This window comes from Hemiscyllium ocellatum, chromosome 2 (genome assembly GCF_020745735.1).
Source record: "Hemiscyllium ocellatum isolate sHemOce1 chromosome 2, sHemOce1.pat.X.cur, whole genome shotgun sequence".
NCBI lineage: Eukaryota > Metazoa > Chordata > Chondrichthyes > Orectolobiformes > Hemiscylliidae > Hemiscyllium > Hemiscyllium ocellatum.
The window spans coordinates 121,754,692-121,773,035 of NC_083402.1; the positions used below are offsets into that span (position 1 = coordinate 121,754,692).

General features: G+C 41.3%; 1 protein-coding gene across 1 annotated transcript in view; it reads left to right on the forward strand.

The window, feature by feature from the left end:
* The window catches only part of trpm3 (transient receptor potential cation channel, subfamily M, member 3), a 115,806-nt gene that overhangs the window by 58,140 nt on the left and 39,322 nt on the right, over nt 1-18,344 (forward strand). The window contains exons 10-13 of the mRNA XM_060845948.1: nt 2,592-2,726; nt 4,191-4,241; nt 10,688-10,723; nt 10,963-11,103. Coding sequence (XP_060701931.1) covers nt 2,592-2,726; nt 4,191-4,241; nt 10,688-10,723; nt 10,963-11,103 — 363 coding nt within the window. The remainder of the gene's footprint in view (nt 1-2,591; nt 2,727-4,190; nt 4,242-10,687; nt 10,724-10,962; nt 11,104-18,344) is intronic.

An 18,344-nucleotide genomic window follows, 5' to 3' on the forward strand; every position in this document is an offset into this window, starting at 1 on the left:
AATTTGAAAATTGTCTCCAGGAAAGGCATCCAGCACAAAGGAAAATTGTGTGACTTGTTTCAGATTTATTGAACAATTTCGAAAGGTGACTTCTGACTGAAGGAAAGGTGATTTGGTGGATGTTGAAGAACTAGCCATCAGGAAAACTTTTAGTTTTCCAACTGGCCATGGGAAGGTGGAGCGCCAGCAATTGGATACATTTGGTGTCTAAAGGTGGGAGTGTGGGGCAACTTTTATGATTATATTGCAATAATTCTGACAAAAAGGGAAAATTCTGAAACTTCCTTCATTGCTTAAAAGGTGATCCTGTTAAATCTTTAAAGTCTAATCTCGTTTAAGTAGGAATGCTGTGGCATGGAAAACGGCCAATCAGCCCATCCTTCTTGTGTCAGCTGTTTTGAAAGGGCTATCAACTTAATCTCACTCTCCTTTGCTGTTTCCTCACAGTCCTGAATTTCTTTCTTTTTCAAATACTTATTCCATTCCCCTTTTTAAAGTTACTGTTGAATATTTTCAATCAGTACATTCCAGATCCCAACTGCTGAAGCAAAACTATTCTTCCTCATCTCACCCTGTTTTTTTTCTCTGCCAGTAGCCAAACATTTCTGACACTGGTCACAGTGCCCCTGCCAGCAGAAACAGTTTTCATCTATTTATTAAGTTCCTTGTTCCTTCTGTGTACATTACTCGCTGTGTCCCAAAAAAATGGTTCAATATCTTAGGAAACACCGCCCTCTACAGTTTAATCAGGATATTGCGTTCAGTGCGTTAAAAGTGAAAGATTTGGACAATGTCCTTCATGGCTTTATTTAGCACCTGTCATGTTTGTGCAATGTAGCTAAATATTCGAGTCTCTCACAGTTTGACAAGAATGAGTCAGAATAGTTAGAAGTCCCTAATGATGCTTTAAATTATGAATTAGAGCAACAGGGCTAAAATTCTGCCCATCTGGTCTACGGGCCAGTATTTATCCTCCACACAATCCTCCTCACACCCCCTTCATCTTACTCCATCAGCATATCTTTCTAACCTTTTCTCCTTCATGTATTTATCCAGCTTGCCCAATTAAAATGCATCAATGCCATTTACCTCAACACTCGCTGAATTTGTCAGAGAGTATCTCATATTTCTGACAGTTCTAATTAACACCCACAAGTGGAAACATATTTTCAACAATTGCCCCATTAAAAACCTTTCTTTATTTTTAACAGCATCCATCAGATCACTGCTTCACCTTAGCTTTCCTGGAGAAAAGAGCCTCAGTCTGTTCATTCTTTCCTGATAGCTATAACCTGTCAGTTGGAATTGAAACTAACACAGTCTCTCCTGCATCCTTTGTTTCCTCCAAGTTTGAAGACTGGAAACCATCACTTTAATGAAACATCTTCATTGAATCAAGTCAATGAGATAATAAAACAGCACTCTGCAGGGTATGTGAGATGGAAATAGCATTCATTACATCATACTTCCCATAAACTCCTCATGTATCTTGAATGCTTACACAAGGCTTACTTAGGTCAATTCAAAAATTATTGCCAGTATTGTTTCATTTATGTAATTAATTATATCCTCCACATAGAGCGGTATTATGTCAACACTTTGTAACTCTATCAGCTTTCAATCAGTCTGCAATAACATCCATTTATTCGCAAATGGGTATGTTTGGAGTTCATCTCCATTCCATTTTTCATTTAAACCCTTTGTAACACAAATCTACTGTAATCAGGCTTCCTCCTTACATTCATTTGTCTTACTTACCACATTCTAGCTATATTCCTAATCACTACTTAATGGAAAATCAAAGATATAATGTCTCGATTGCCTGAATCATAGAACTATTACAGTACAGAAGGACACCATTAAGCCATTGTGTCCATGCTGAAGAAGAAATTCAGTTTGGTGTCAATCCTCCACCATTTCTCTGTAGCCCTTCCTCTTCAGATAATGCTTTAATTCTCTCTTGAAAGCCAATTTGAATCTGTCTCCACTGTCCAGCAGCACAGATCCTAAGGATTTGCTGTGCAAATAAATTTTTCCTCATGTCACCATCACTCCCTTTGCCAATCATCTTAAATCAGTGCCCTCTGTTACTCAAACCTTCCTCAAATGGGAACAGTTTTCCTCCCTATTAACTCTATGTAGAGCCCTCATTAAATTTGAATATTTCTATAAATCTTCTTTCAACCATGTCTTCTTCAAGAATGACCCTGCTCCTCCAATCGATCTATGGAAACTGAAGTTTCTCATCCTGGAACCATTCTAGTGAATCTTTGCTACACCCTCTTTCATGCCTTCACACTCTGTGGTGCTTAGAATTGATGATCATCCTCTAGCCAAGGACAGAATGTTGTTTGATACAGATTGATCATTTCTTGATCTTGCAGGGCTAATACACAATGACATGTTTTAAAACTTAATTCTGACTATCCTATCTGGTACCCCTTTACTTACATGCACAGATAAGGCCCCCAAAATTCTAGACATTGCCACTCTTAAGTGGGATTGGCTTCTGAAGAGTTTATATGAGGTACAGACTGAATATGAGACCTTTGGTACCATTGTAGATGGATCTGTTTGCTGTTGGTATTTAGGTGGGCTCCCTGGAGCAGGCCATGCTTGACGCTCTAGTTTTGGATCGTGTAGACTTTGTGAAGTTGCTGATTGAGAACGGGGTGAGCATGCATCGCTTCCTCACCATTTCCAGGCTTGAAGAACTCTACAACACAGTGAGTAATTCATCAAAACGCTCATGATTCTCAATCCAGCTTATATGATGCTAAAAAAATCAGTCGTCTACTCTAAAGGTACAGTGTTTAACAAAGCCTCAGCAACATCCAATTAACTCTTTGTGAAGTGTCATTATGACTGTAAAGTGGGAAACATGGCAGTCAACTTGCCCTCCTACAAACAGCAATGTGTTATTGACCAGACAATTTGCTTTTCTCTGTATGCTGATTAAGGGATAAATACTCAACCAGGATGGTAGGGGGAATAATACTCCATTCTTCTCCAAAACTAGCCTCATCGAATCTTTTAGATTAGATTAGATTACTTAGTGTGGAAACAGGCCCTTCGGCCCAACAAGTCTACACCGACCCGCTGAAGCACAACCCACCCAGACCCATTCCCCTACATTTACCCTATGGCCAATTCACCTGACCTTCACATTTTTGGACTGTGGGAGGAAACCGGAGCACCCAGAGGAAACCCACGCAGGGTCTCTGGCGCTGTGAGGCAGCAGTGCTAACCATTGTGCCACCGTGCCGCCCACTTCTTGAGATTACAAGTGGGGCATCAGTTTAAGATTTCAGCTGAAATAGGGAATCTATGATGGTATGGCATTCCCTGTGTACTGCACTAGAGGTGTCAGCTTGAATGTTAGTCTGGAAGGAGTCTTGAGAAAGACTTTAATCCGTTTGCTTTGAGCCACTAATGCTACTCACAGAGCTATAGCTACCACTCTAACTGGGCTGCTTGACGTCCAGTTGAAAAGCATGCTATAAGCCTGCTGAGGTTTATTGTTCATAGAGCTACAGAATCCCTACAGTGTGGAAGCAGGCCATTCGGCCCTTGGAGTTGCCCCTCGGAACAGCTCCCCAACTGGACCCACCCCATCACCCTGCATTTCCCACAGCCAATCCATCTAACCTGCACATCTTTGGACAGTGGGAGGAAACTGGAGTACTCAGACGGAACCCACGTAGGCATGGGGAAAATGTGCAAACTCCACACAGACAGTCCCTGGAATTGAGTCTGGGTCCCTGACACTGTGAGGCAGCAGTGCTGACCACTGAGCCACTGCGCCACCCAACCATTATTGAGACTAGCTTTCAGTTCTAGTTTTTAATGCACTGAATTTAAATTCCACCAGCTGGCATTGTGGGATTTGAACCCAGGTCCCTCCAAGCATTAGCAATGGTTTCTGTATTACAAATCCATTGACATTCCCAATATACTACTGTGTCCCCTATTGTTATGAACCTCCTCATCCAGTTCCATTGCAGTGCCACTCAGATTCATATCGTGAATAATCTATATGGTGTCTCATTCAAGGATCGAGTGGTCCAGCTTTTAGCTTTATATTTTGAGAAGTGGGTATGGTAACTCTGCCACTGAGATCTCACTGAAACAGCAATGTGACTGTCAGACTCTCTTTGAAACTCTGCTGATTTCATTGTCATCTGTTTCAGAGACACGGTCCACCAAACACTTTGTACCAGCTCGTCAGGGATGTTAAAAAGGTAGGCTATGGTATAAGGTAGGTCAGAAAATTATTGTACTTCATAGAAATGTCCCATACAATGCATCCATCATGTTCACCATCTCATTTATTTTCCAGGAAGGAATATCACTGATTAGGATCTTTATTGGATTAAGAGTTGTCAGTGATGGGGCATGGAATGCTCCTATTCATGACTGTTCAGTGTCATCAACAACCAGTCCTCATGGTATTGCAGTAGAGTTCAGTTCCCTCTGCACATGTTCCCACCTTAACCACAAACACAAAACCTGACACCTCCATTTCTAATATCAGCCATTCTGTGGCCTCTTTAATGAGGCATTTTATCAAGGAAAATGGAGCTAAGGCAAGGAAATGGATTTAGTTGCAGATCAGCCATAATCTAATTGAATGGCAGTGTAACAATCTTGACAACTAACATTTGAGTTATCATCCCATCTGCTTTTGTTCCAGTGTTACCAGACCTGCTGCATACTTATAACATTTTGATTTTATTTTAGTCATTAATCAATTACTTTAATTGGGCTATACTAAAACGCAAAGTCAGAGACCTTGTGCAACACATTGACTGGTCTGTATGGAGAGAGTGACTCTTAGAATTTGATGCCGTTTAACAAGACTCAATGTGCTTTCAGCTTGCTTGTTTATTATAGAAACTGCCCAGTTTGTTTTTACATCAATGAACAGCTTTCATGATGATCTATATCCACAATTGGACAGCAGGTCATCAAGATGGAAATTTAACCCATGGAATTCCAGTGTACAATCTCAATTGAATTCCTTACACCCACCTGCCTCACAGATTTCCTGCCTAATATAATCTTAACTCATTACATACTGAGAGGAGATTTGTTGGAAGATCTCACAGTCCTGAAAGGTTGGAACAAAGTGGAGATGGAGAAACTATTCTTCTTCGTAAAAGATTTGAGAGTCAGAGGACCCTGATTTAAGGTGGATGGCAATCCAATGAAAAGGACAAGAGGAAAACCCTTTTTTACACAGTAAATGGTTAGGATCTGGAATTCATTAGCTGAGGTTATAGTTGACTTAGGTACAAGTATGGTATCCAAAAGGAATTGAATCATTATCAGGATAAACAAGATGCAGGGAAAGGATGGAGGAGTGGGACTAGCTGAGTTTCACTTGCCTACCTTCTTGTATGAGGTAATCTCGCATCAACAGTACTAGCCCTTGCTTGACAGACTAACTGAAATCTCTGGATCCATGTGTATCATGTGATGCCTCTTACCTGTTACGTGTGTTCCATTGAGTTGCCAACCACAACCAGCTTGTAGTTGTGCCACCCATCCTATTACCTCGATTGGGTCAAAGAGCTGACTTGGTTTACAGAAGTGGAGAAAAACCAATGAATCTTAATGGGGAGACGCATATGGATCCATCAACATTGGTCATCCCACTTCAGGGTTGTCTCTCATGGAGTTAAATGAAGCCATCTTCAATCTGAGTACACAAATCTTTATTCTCAATCTTTTGATACATTAGGGCTGAAATATGTAGATTAGGTTACCAATCTTCATTTGCCCTCAAAGGTTCTCTCACTGTTAAACTCAACATGTTAACATCATCAGTAATGTTAGTTGAGCAGCTGGTGACTTAGCCTAGTCACTGAACTGATAATTCTTCCTTGGAAGATGAAGAATTGAAATATTCCTCTTGGACTTATATTGTTTCATCACATAACATCGAATTTGAATCTTATATCACATTGTGTTCACGGTGCTGTGTTGGTGCCTTAACAGTTTCAATGAGCTCAGATAGGTTGCCCCTTATCTGCATTTTCTTGCAAACTTTGCTGATTTCAGTCATCATAATTTCTTCAGTGATGCTAGGACTGTTTTCCACTCCTGAAAATCATATGTAATCACCACACACTGCTGACTGAGCTATAAACCTGACAATCCTTAAGTACCTTGGTGTATCCTTTCAAGGATATCTTCCTGGAAGGAGGCTGGAATGACGAGACTTCTGTCATATACTAGTAAGATGTCTATGATTGTGAAATGCTGTTGGTGCTCAGACTGCCTGTTGTCAGTAAACTCACTGGATGTTTAGTTTGGCCACCCAATGTGATATTGGTGAATGGTGGCACATTCTTGGTTAGCCTTTGGTTCGCATTGAATTTGCTTGAGTCTACTTTTGGCTTCCTGGTCATTAGTTCTTTTAAACCACGTGAACGAAATTTCTTATGCCATCACAGCCAATTCTGGCTTTAGCATTTCGTATTGTCGCTCCTGGTTGATTTTTTTCCCACAAATTCTGTGCAAGCTGTTTGAGTGTAGACCTGCGGCAGTTATGTATGAGTTGCTCTTAAGGCCATAAAGTCTTGAAAACTGGAAATGTCTAGTATTGCTCCTGGATTCAGTGGAATGCTCACCATTGTTACCTTGAGGCAATAAACAACAGAACCCACCGCTGCTACCCACTGCTGCTTTGAGATTGGGGTAGCTTTCAGCCATTGTCCTCTTTCTTTAAACAGGATAAAGGAATTTTGTGGTTTACAGTGGTAACAGAAAACTACTCATGAGTCTTAACTGAATCTTTAGTTCAGCCACAGCTGGAGTAATGTGCAGTTCACTACATTATAGGAAGGATGTGATTGCAGTGGAAGGGATGCAAAGGTGATTCACCAGGATGCTTCAGCTACAAATAGAGACTGGATAAGCTCAGGTTGTTTCTATGCAGCAGAGAAGGTTGACGGAGGCCCTGATAGGCTTATGTAAGCATATGAGAGGATTAGACAAGGTGAACAGAAAGCAACTGTTCCCCTTAGTTGAAGGGACAATAACACGGGGGCACCATTTTTAAGTGAAAGGCTGAGGGTTTAGAGGGAATTTGAAGAAAAACCTATTCAGCCAGAGGATGGAGGGAATCTGGTATTTACTGCCTGGGAAGGTAGTTGAGGCAGTAAACTACACAACCTTTTCAAATTTCTTGGATGAGTTTGTGAGCACTTGAAGTGCCATAAACATTCAACACTCCAGGCATAGTGGGGGCAAGTGGGACTAGTATAAGTAAGGGTATATTTTGACAGTACAGACTCAATGGGCCAAAGGGCTTCGACTATACCATATGTGATTCTATGAACTATGAGGAGGCTCTCTTCATAATCAATATGTAGTTTATTACATAATGGTGATCAGGTGAAGTTAGACACTTCACCAAAATCATTGGGAGATTTATGGATGTAGCTCTTCACTCTGCAAGATCTTGAGGTGTTCTGCCTTGCCCACCCAAGTACTTATGACATCATCAGTTTGGGTATGCCCATGTGCAGTCTCCAACATTAACCCTTTCAGAAGCATTACCTTCTCCAACATTACCCAATGTGTGTTCAGAAGCTGATACTCCAGGTTACAATTCAGAAGCAACAACTTGACTAAGGGCCCGACCACATGGTGTCATCCTCAGTGAAAGTCAGTTACAATCCACCTATGACTAAGTTGTAGTTTACCCAATGTCATCTTATATTCCCATTACAACAAAGAGAGAAGTTAAAATTGCCCTTTCTCTTTAACATATTTTTACCTCTATTTCCTAAGCAGTTCATGGCTGAATCCAGTATAACTGTGCAACACTGAGCTGTATGTTACAGCCACAGATCGGATGGGCTCCAATTGCCTCTCCCTGGCCCAGCTCTGCACTTACTTAAAATACAACCTTACAGAAGGTGAGCAAGTGCCAAAATTGAAAGTTCACCTCCCATTTTCAAATGAACAACAAACTATCGAGTTTATTAAAGATCCAGCTGTTACTGCCTCATCAGTCTACTCTCAATCAATAAAGTGATGGAAGAGGCACGGCCCTGCTGTCAAAAGGCATTTACTTAGAAAGCAATGGATCTGACTGCAGTGGGTGACAGTAGGTGCATGTTAATAGTCTTTATTCATTCACTTCTCTTTCGGCTTCCATAGCAATTAAGGAGTGAGTAAAATGGAAAGGAGACCTTCAATTCATAGTGTGACCAAGTTCTGGTACATGGTGAACCCCCCCTCCTCTGCCTGACATTTTTGCCTAGAGCCTGCAATAGACATGTCGCTGCCTAACTCCCCTTACCAAGGGCTAGCTGACCCTCTTACCATTAAGTTGCTGCTAATTGGATACCTGTTGCTTGACTTGCCAAGCCACGACGGCAAAGGTGGGAGTGAGCAGGTCACGCGTTTCCCACTCAGCCTCCCTCATCCACAAACTGCAAAGTTCAACCCACTATCATAACAGATGTATTCTCCAATGAGGTCTACTGTCCATCCATTGGATCACTAGGCACCATGGTAATCATGGGATATTTCAGACCTGAGTTGGATGAGATAATAGTGATTTCTGGTAGGTATTCAGACCACAGAAGAAAGGGTTGTCATCTAATTGTGGAACCAGCCTTGTTTTATATTCATCTTTCATCATTTCTGTTCATATTGTTTGTACAATAGTGATGCTATGGTTACCCTCAATGATACTGGTGTCAGTTTTATGGATTCGTTAGGAAGTGTACCTATCCTGGAAGCCATTCCTGTTGGCATATAGCAGCAAAAAATCAGAAAGCAACTTGTGGATGCATCTGTTCTTTAAATGGGGACCTTTGTTTGTTGTTATTGCATGAATGTTTAAGTGCAAATATTAGATGGATAATCTTCACCCTATTTAAGGTGCAACCTCTATCTCTCGAGGAAAGGTTTGCATTTGTATAGCAGCTTCCACAATCTTAGGACATTCCATAGAGCTTTTCAGACAATTAAGTACTTTCTGAAGAGTAGTCACTATCATAATGGTTATGTCAGCCAATTAGTGCAGAGCAAACTCTCCTAAACATCAATTTTATAATGCACATGTAATCGGTCTTTCAAATGACATTGTTTGAGAGATACACATTGGACAGAAAATAAGGGGAAAACTCATTTCTTCTTGTTTGAAATAATATCAAAAGATCTTTTACTTCCAGCTGTGAGAGCAGTCAACATCATAGTTAACATCCCATTCAAAAACTGCAGCTGCCAACAATGCTGCATTCCCTCAGTCCTGCACTGGGTGAGTCAGCCTGAATCTTGTGTTTGAATCTCCTAGGTGGAACTTGACTCCACAACAGTCTGATTCAAAGGCAGAAGTGCTACTGAACCGTGCCATTGAATTTGACTATTTAACTTCCGTGGCCTAGCCTACAAAATAACTGCTCAAAAAATAAACTTCTCAATGCCTGTTACTCAAGATAGATTCCAGTTAGTTTGAACACAGAGTGACTTTTGCAATAATTCAATGTTGAGCATACTGCTTAGAACACAATGTTTCACATTTCAATAATTTCACTACTGTAACCCTTATGTTATGTCAAAATGATTTTACGAAACTGCACAGTGCATAGAGGAGAAGATGAAGGGTAATCTGTTTGACTTGTTAAACAAATTGCCTACAAATTAAGAATACCCTTGGCATTGGAAACTGAAAAAAACTTCTCTTTAAAATATTGGATTTAATGTATATTCCACAAAGGGCTAAGGCGATTCCATTAATATAACATTTGTCCTTCATTCTCTGAATGTGGGTGGCTTTAATGAGCATTGTAATGGAGGAGAGAAGGATAGTTGTCGAGGTTTATTGGGGGAACTTCTGAAGCTTGCCATTTTGGTTACAAATGGTGGAATAATAAAAAGCACCATTACATTCAGCCTGTAATTAGAGGAACATAGAGGTCGCGGAGGATTGTAGCAATGAAGGTAATAAAGGAGATAGGGAGGGGCAAGGAGGGATTTGTAAACAAGGTTAGGATTTTATTTTAATGAAGGGATTACTAGACTGGGAACCAGTGTACATTAGTGAGTACAGGAATGATTAGTGAATGGAGCTTAATGCAAGTTAGGTTATGGAAATGTACATTGATTTGTATTTGCCTTCATTATGCTTTATGTTAGTGTCAAGAGCATTGTTATAAGGCAACAAGACATGACGCCAATTCTGGAAGTTTCCAGCAGTGTGATACACGGGCTACTGTACACGAGCTGTAAGAAACATTGCAGACAAACTTGTCATAACTGAATGAGGATCATAAATAAACAACAGAATTAAAAGCCCTCTCACCAGCAGTTGATTCAATATTTTAGTATTAAAAGCAGCTGTTTCTGGTTTTCGAATGAATGTCCTGAAAGTGCTGCTGAAAATCAAAAAGCTGTTAAGGGCGTCTTGCATATAAATCACCAAATGACAATGTTTATTAAACACACCTCATCAATCCCATTTTACTGAACAGAAGCAATCCACAGACAGGCATTCCTGCAGAAAGATGTTCTGATGAACTGGTTAAGATGACAGCTTCATTGCCAGAGGATAGATTGTTAAAACACTTACACCAATTCATTCCTCTGATACCATCATCATTGAAGGCAGATTTTTTGTGCTATAAAATATACCAGTTACTTATTCAAACTTATTTGTTCTCTCCAGCGGGAATATCAAGCTTTCAGCTGGATCTATTTTCAGGTGAATGGCTTAAAATCTGCTCAGCATATAAAACACATTTGTTATTAAACTCGAGTTTACACATAAGTTGTGTGAAAATCCATTGCGTGCATTTCACGTGACCACTAAAATTCATTCATTTTAAACTCATCAGCTGAATTTAAATAATAATTCTCTAGCTTATGTCTGCTGCACTCCTGGTGGTTTCTAAATATAAAAGTTCCCTTCCTAAATACACAAGTTATCTTGGTTTTCTATAGGGGAATCTCCCTCCTGACTACAGGATAAGTTTAATTGACATTGGACTAGTGATTGAAAACCTGATGGGAGGTGCATATCGTTGCAATTACACTCGGAAAAGATTTCGAACCCTGTACCACAACTTGTTTGGTCCCAAAAGGGTGAGTAATTTATTTTTTAAAAAAGAACCTCAAGCTGTTTTGTAGCAACCAGGAGACTTTGACATTATTTTGGTTATTTTCCACTTATCTATTGGTGCATGGAATGTACGTGTCACTGTCAAGGCCAGTATTTATTACCTACCCCTAATTATCCTGGAGAAGGTGGTGGTGAGCTGCCTTCTTGAACCACTGCAGACCACTTGGGTGTATCAACACCCATAATACTATTGGAAGGGAGTTCAAAGATTTAGACCCAGTGATGGTGAAGGAATAGTAACACGTTTCATGTCACTTAGTATGTAACTTGGAGAAGAGGTTGCAGGGGGTGGTATTCCCATGCTCCTGTTGCCATGGTGCAGGTCACTGGATTTGGAAAGGTGCTGTCTAAGAAGTCATTTCCACTCCTCTACCTTCTCCTTTTCCCCCCACATTTTCTCTTCACACATTTTCTCCTTGCTGTGGTACATCTTGTAGATGGTATTCTCTGTGGTCAATGGAGAAGATAAATGTTTATGGTGGTGGATATGGTGCCAGTCGAGTGGGTTGCTTTGTCCCAGATGGTGTTGAGTTACTTGAGGGTTGTTGGGGCTGCACTCATCCGGGTAAGTGATGTGTATTTCATTACAGTACTGATTTGTGTCTTGTAGATGAAGGACAGAGACTTGAAGAGTCAGGAGGTGATTTATTCACTGCAGGATTCCTAGCCTCTGACCTACTCTTGCAGCCACAGTATTTACAAGGCTAATTCAATTCAGCTTCTGGTCAATTGTAGCCCCAGGATGTTGATTATGGGGGATTCAGTATTGGTAATGCCACTAAAAATCAAAAGATTGTTGTCCAATTCTCTTTAGTCAGAGATGGTCATTACTTGGCACTTATGTGGTAGTAATGCTACTGGCCATTTTTCGGCTGTGTTTGAACATTTTCATTCTCATGATAAATAAAAGAAAGTTACAAAGTAACATTGAAATGATTTTCTTGAGAGAAGCTTTTTTCACAGACAATGGGAAAACCTGATTCAGTGTTTACCTGCTGTATGTGTTACTGCTAGAGGGTTATTTGTATTTGATATGTGTAATGTTCACTAATATCCCTTTGGTCACAATTGAGAAACCTGCAATATCACTAATCACCCACTGGCTGACACTGCGGAATGAATATTGCTATAGAACTGAGAGAATCCACTGATATTAAACTTCTAGTCATTTGTCCTCTGTTTCTTTAAGGTGCCATTAATCGCTAACGCCACTCTATTCCCAGTTGGCACTCTGACCCCTTTTGAATATACACCAGCCTTTTCTCATAGCACTGATTTGGAATTTTGTATTGGATAACCCATATTCTTGTATCTCACCCTTCCTCTCCCAACTGCCCCTCCCCCTTGCCTCCAAACATCTGTCTTCCTACCCCACCTTCTCCTCCCCTCATCTCACCTTTGAATCTCTATTTCTCCCTCCATTCCCATGCACTCCCTTCTTTTTAATCCCTTATTCCATCTCCCTTTGATCCTCCTCCAAATATCTTTCTATCCTTTTCCCTCTCCACTCCTCTCTCCCCCTCCCTCTGTACTCCTTCCATTTCCACCTCTCTATCTTCTCCTTTTTCCCCCATTTTTCCTCTTCACACTTCTTCTCCTTCCTTCCTGCTCCTCACACTTCACCCCCATCGTCCAGCTAGACCATTACCTCATATTCCTCTTCCCGTATCCACTCTCCCCAACTTCGTCCTCATCCCTCTGCGCCTCCATCTTCCTTCCACCTTCAAATCTTCCTCCCTCTGCACTCTCTTGCTTCCTCTCTGTCTTAAGACCTTAAGGCATAGGAGTAGATGTAAGCCCATTTAGTCTTCTTCACCATTCAAAGAGATCATTGCAGATTCAATAATCCTCAACTTCCTTCCTTATCCCTATAATCCTTCATTCTCTTTCCTGTTTAAGAATCTGTCTATCTCAGTCTTAAATATGCTTAATGACTCAATTTCTACAGCCCTCTGTGGTAAATAATTCCACAGATTCACTACCCTCTGAAAAAAGAAATTCCTCCTCATCTTTACGATGTTCTACATTCTCCTACAAGAGGAAGCAAACCTTCCACATCTATCTGTGAAAATATTGTATATTTCAATAAGGTTTCACCTCATTCGAAGAAAGTCCCTCCATTTCCAGGATCAGACTCATGATTTTCTCTGGCCTGTCTCTAATGCCAGTACATCTTTCCTCAGGGTCCCAAAACTGTTCACAGTATTCCAACGTTGGTCTTACAAGGGCCTTGCAGTGTTTTAGCAAAACCTCTCTGTTGTTTCATTACTTTTGAAATAAAGGCAAGCGTTCCATTTGCCTTCCCTATAACGTGTGGAGATAGGATGCTAGCTTTTTGAGATTTAAGTAAAGACTCCTAAACCCTTCTGTTCCATCGTTTTCTGCATGTAATTAATATTCAACTCCTTCCTTCCTGCCAAAGTATATTCTAACAGTATATTCCACCTGCCATATTTTGTCCAAAGATCCTATCTATATCCCTCTGTGGATTCTATTTCATCCTCACTCCCCACTTGCTGCTCCTATCCCTCCCTCTCCCACTCTCTGTCATTTCCAGATTCATCTTCTTCCATTCATCATTCCCCTTTTATCTCCTTTCTATCTCTCTCATCTCACTGGCCTGAATACTTGTTTGCCTTTGATATCCCGTATGGAATGCTGCTGTTGTATGCCACAATACAGCGGTAGTATCCCTACCTCTGGGCCATGAGGCCTCGGTTCAAGTCCTACCTGCTCGGTTCAAGTCCTACCTGAACAGGCTGATGTACAAGTATCTATACCAGAAGTTCTAAATGACAAGTCCAATGACTGAGGAAAGTCTATTAATTAAAATGATTAAACTTGTCTTCTTAACTAAACTGACAAAATTCAAGAAGTCTCCAAAAGGTTTTTGAAGCAGTGTCTCAGAATTAGGTTCAGGTCTTCATGCCCTTACAGACATTTTTTAATTCTACGTTACATACAGCCATGCCCCAGCTGAACATGTAGGTCCCTTTCTTCTGAGTCCTGATCTGCAATTTGTACTGGCTTGAGACCATTGCAATTCACAGCCTGTGCAGGTTTATACAGTCCACACAAACACCTTTCCATTGTTCCCAACAGTTGCATTCTCTATGATACTAAATCTAGCAATCGAAAGCCTTGCACAGGGTCAACCTTAAGTAAGTAGGAAAACTTTACACAGTCTAAAATTTAGATCGTCCCTGGAACACCAACATTATCCCGTCTTCAGCTGCACACTCCTCCGTTAAACACAGGGCCGGGTCTCGCCCATTGGTGACAGAGCCAGCCAATGAGCCTCCCTTTGGGAAAACCTGCTGGATTGTGAGCCAGTCAGACCAAGGTAAGGCCACCAGTAGGCCTTTTCACAGGATCAGGAGCTATGGTAGTGGAAATCCCAACTATTGTGAAAACTGCAGCCAATTCAAAACATCCTTTGCTCAGTAGTGCCACTAAGAGGCAGAGGCTGCTGCAGGAAATGCACAAATTAGAGCCCAGACTAGAGAGATGATCCTGGTCATTGGTAAGTGAATGCAGGAGGGTATTCATGGGATAGGTGTGTGGTGGTGGGTGTATATGCATCAGGAAGGGGGTGTCTCTCAACAGAATTCCACACCCCCATCACCCAACCATTCTTTCCAATGCTGGGTTGTCCAATCAGTCATTGTGAGCTTTTGAATTAAGGAATGAGCCCATTCCTAATGAAGGGATTCTGCCGAAAATGTCGATTCTCCTGTTCCTCGGATGCTGCCTGACCTGCTGTGCTTTTCCAGCACCACACTCTTGATTCTGATGAGCCGAACACCCAATGCCTCCCAGCTCAGCTCAGCTCAGCCCAACCCAGCCCAGCTCAGCCCAGCCCAGTCCAGCTCAGCCCAGCCCCGCCCAGATCAGCTCAGCCCACCTCAGCCCCACTCAGCCCAGCCCAGCCCAGCCGAGCACAGCCCAGCTCAGCCCAGCCCAGCCCAGCTCCGCCCAGCCCAGCCCAGCTCAGCCCAGCCCAGCTCAGCCCAGCCCAGCCCAGCTCAATCCAGCTCAGCCAAGCTCAGCTCAGCTCAGTTCAGCTCAGCTCAGTTCAGCTCAGCCCAGCCCAGTTCAGCCCAGCTCAGTTCAGCTCAGCTCAACAGACCCACCTGGGTGAGAGCAACAGTTCTCTCAGATTTACTGTTACACAGCAACAAACCCATCTACAACTGGAATACCACTAAAAATGGCGGGTGATTTCTTTAAATGCTTACTTATGGTTCATTTAAGGGCCTCAGTTGGGACCACCATGGGCATTCATGTCTTGGATGTGATCAGATTGGAGGCAGCAGTATGATAGAGTGAAGCTATATGAGAAGGCCCATGATTTGACGTCTTCTTCATTAGGTACTAGGGTGAATATAAGACATAGGAGTTTTCCTCTTAGTCCACCTACAATTTATCACTACTTACCAAATATTGTAGTGGGTAGGCGACAGCTTTACAATTCCCAATGTGTGTTTTGATAGTGAATTTATAATTTGAATATATCAAATTTAGTAAATGGAACTCTTACTTATTGAAAACTTATTGGTTCCATCTGCCAGATTTATTGTATAGCAACAATACCATCATGTTTAAATCATTGGACTAATAATCCAGAGGTTTGGCCTGCTTATCTTCCTTCACAGCGGCTGTCTTAACTAGTTAAATAATTCTGGAAGTGGAAAAAGTAATGATGAATCTGTGATCAGCTGTCAAAAAATGCCATTGAGTTCACAAATTTCCAACAGCAGGTAAATCAGCCATCTTTACTCTGTCTGGTCTAACTGTAACTCCAGACTCACAGCAATTTGATTGACTCTTGACTGTCTTTTAAAAAAAGACCACTAAGCCATTTAGCTGTTCAGAATGTGGCTCATCATCATTTCTTCAAGGGCAGTTAGGAACAGGCAAAGAAGTGATGTCCACGTCCCACCAGTAGATGACAAAATACCACATCTGAATTAAAACAGAAAATATTGGAAGTTACTGATCTAAGAAAAGACAGAAACAAAGTTAATGTTTCAGCTCAACGGTTCATAAATTAGAATGAAGCCTTCACCCCAGAGCAATATCATTAACAAATTTTCCAGTGATTTTATTCAGATTCACAGAGATAGTTTTGAAACTGTCAAGCATGAAATTCAACATGTTAAAACTTCAGTCTTGCTGCTTGACAGCGCCAGGGACCCAGGTTCGATTCCAGCCTCGGGTGACTGTTTGTGTGGAGTTTGCATGTTCTCCCTGTGTCTGTGTGGGTTTCCTCTGGGTGCTCCAGTTTCCTCCCACAATCCAAAAATGTGCAGGTTAGGTAGATTGTCCACGGGAAATGCAGGATTACAGGGATAAGGTAAGGAGTTAGGTCTGGGTGGGATACTCTTTAGAGGGTTGGTGTGGACCTGATGGGCTGAATGATCCGCTACCACGTTGTAGGGACCCTATGATTCAAAGAGGAATCACGAGTGGCTGGAAAAGAATCCCTGCTGCAGTATCACTCCCACCTGCAGGTGTCAGTATATCACCAGGTTTTTGAAGTGAAAGCTTTTCACCATCCTGTCACATATAACACTCAATCTAGACTCACATTGTAGGAGGAATTTAGGGGCAAGATTGCATTGTGAAAAAAACCCCAAATTTTTATAATATATACAAGATTTCAAATAATGCGTAACTACATGGTATTACATAGTAATTACAGCCCAAAAACAGTATTCCGACCCAATTGCGCCAGTATGTCTGGTTCACATGTGCCTCCTCCCACTCCTCTACATCTCATCTCAGTGGCATATTCTTTCTCTATCACCCTGGTATGTTTCTCTAGATGCCCCAAAAAGACATCAATACTCGTCAAATAGTCACTTGGATGTACATAACTGGAGCATTGCGGAATCAAACAGGAAAGTTACAAACAGAGAATCAATTTGTATCGTGCGAAAATCAGAATCGACTTGCGAGCCAATCAGCACCTTTTTCTTGTGCAGTATAAATTGCTGTGCTCCTTGAAATTTGGTATTCTTATGTCTGTCTTGATGAGTACAAGATGAAAGACTTTAACAGCGTGCCTTTTTTGCAGCCAAGTGTAGCTATTCACCTTGATCTCTCCCTGTGGTATTGAGCCCCAGTTACTCACTACTCTCTGGTTAAAGGAGAATTGCCAATTGGATTTATTGGTGACTATTTCATATTGATGGCCTTTAGTTTGGACTCTCCCACAAGGGGAAACAGCCACATCTACCCTGTCAAACCCTACTGTTTTTTTTCAAACATTTCAGTTCACCCCTTACCTTTCTCATTTCTAGAAAGCTTTGAAGCATTCCTGATGGTTATGACTTAACAGTTCTGGTATTGATTTAATAAATCTTGTTTATGCCATCTCCAGTGACTTTATTATCTTTATGTGACATGGAGACCAACATTGAGCACAGTATTCCAAGCATGGTCGAACAATGATTCTGAACAAGTTTAACATAACTTCAAGCTTCTCTATTTTATTCATTTGCAAATGAAAACTGGTGATTTGTTCCTATATAAATGAACTGGATGCAAGGAGTCATCACTTAAAGTTGTGGTTCTGCTTTTGAAAATCAAAATTTTAAGTGAATCACAGATTCCCATTGGAATCAATACTGAAGATGGAGTTACGATCCTTTAGCTATTTTCTTGCCCAGAAAAACTAATGTACAATCTGAAATACTGTATCAAACATGTACATCACTGTTCATTTCCTAGCTGAAATAACCTGCAAAAGAAAATGCATCACTAAATGTTAGGAACATTTTTTTAAGGTAAGATAAGGCCTTATTTCTGTTTGAGAGGTCAATAATAGGAGGACCACACCTCAAGTATTTGGGAAAAGGATTAGAAAAGAGTTAAATCTTTTTTTTTGCCCAAAGGATTGTGGGAGTCTGGAATTCTTTGCCTGAAAGCTCCACCACTTCCTCTGGCAGCTCATTCCATACACATACCACCCTCTGCATGAAGAAGTTGCCCCTTAGGTCTCTTTTATATCTTTCCTCTCTCACCCTAAACCTATGCCGTCTAGTTCTGGATTCCCCCCATCCCAGGGAAAAGACTTTGCCTATTTTTCCTCTCCATGCCCCTCATGATTTTATAAACCTCTATGAGGTCACCCCTCAGCCTTCAACGCTCCAGGACTTAAATGTAGGGTCAAGCCCTTTGACTAATTGTAAGAGGATAA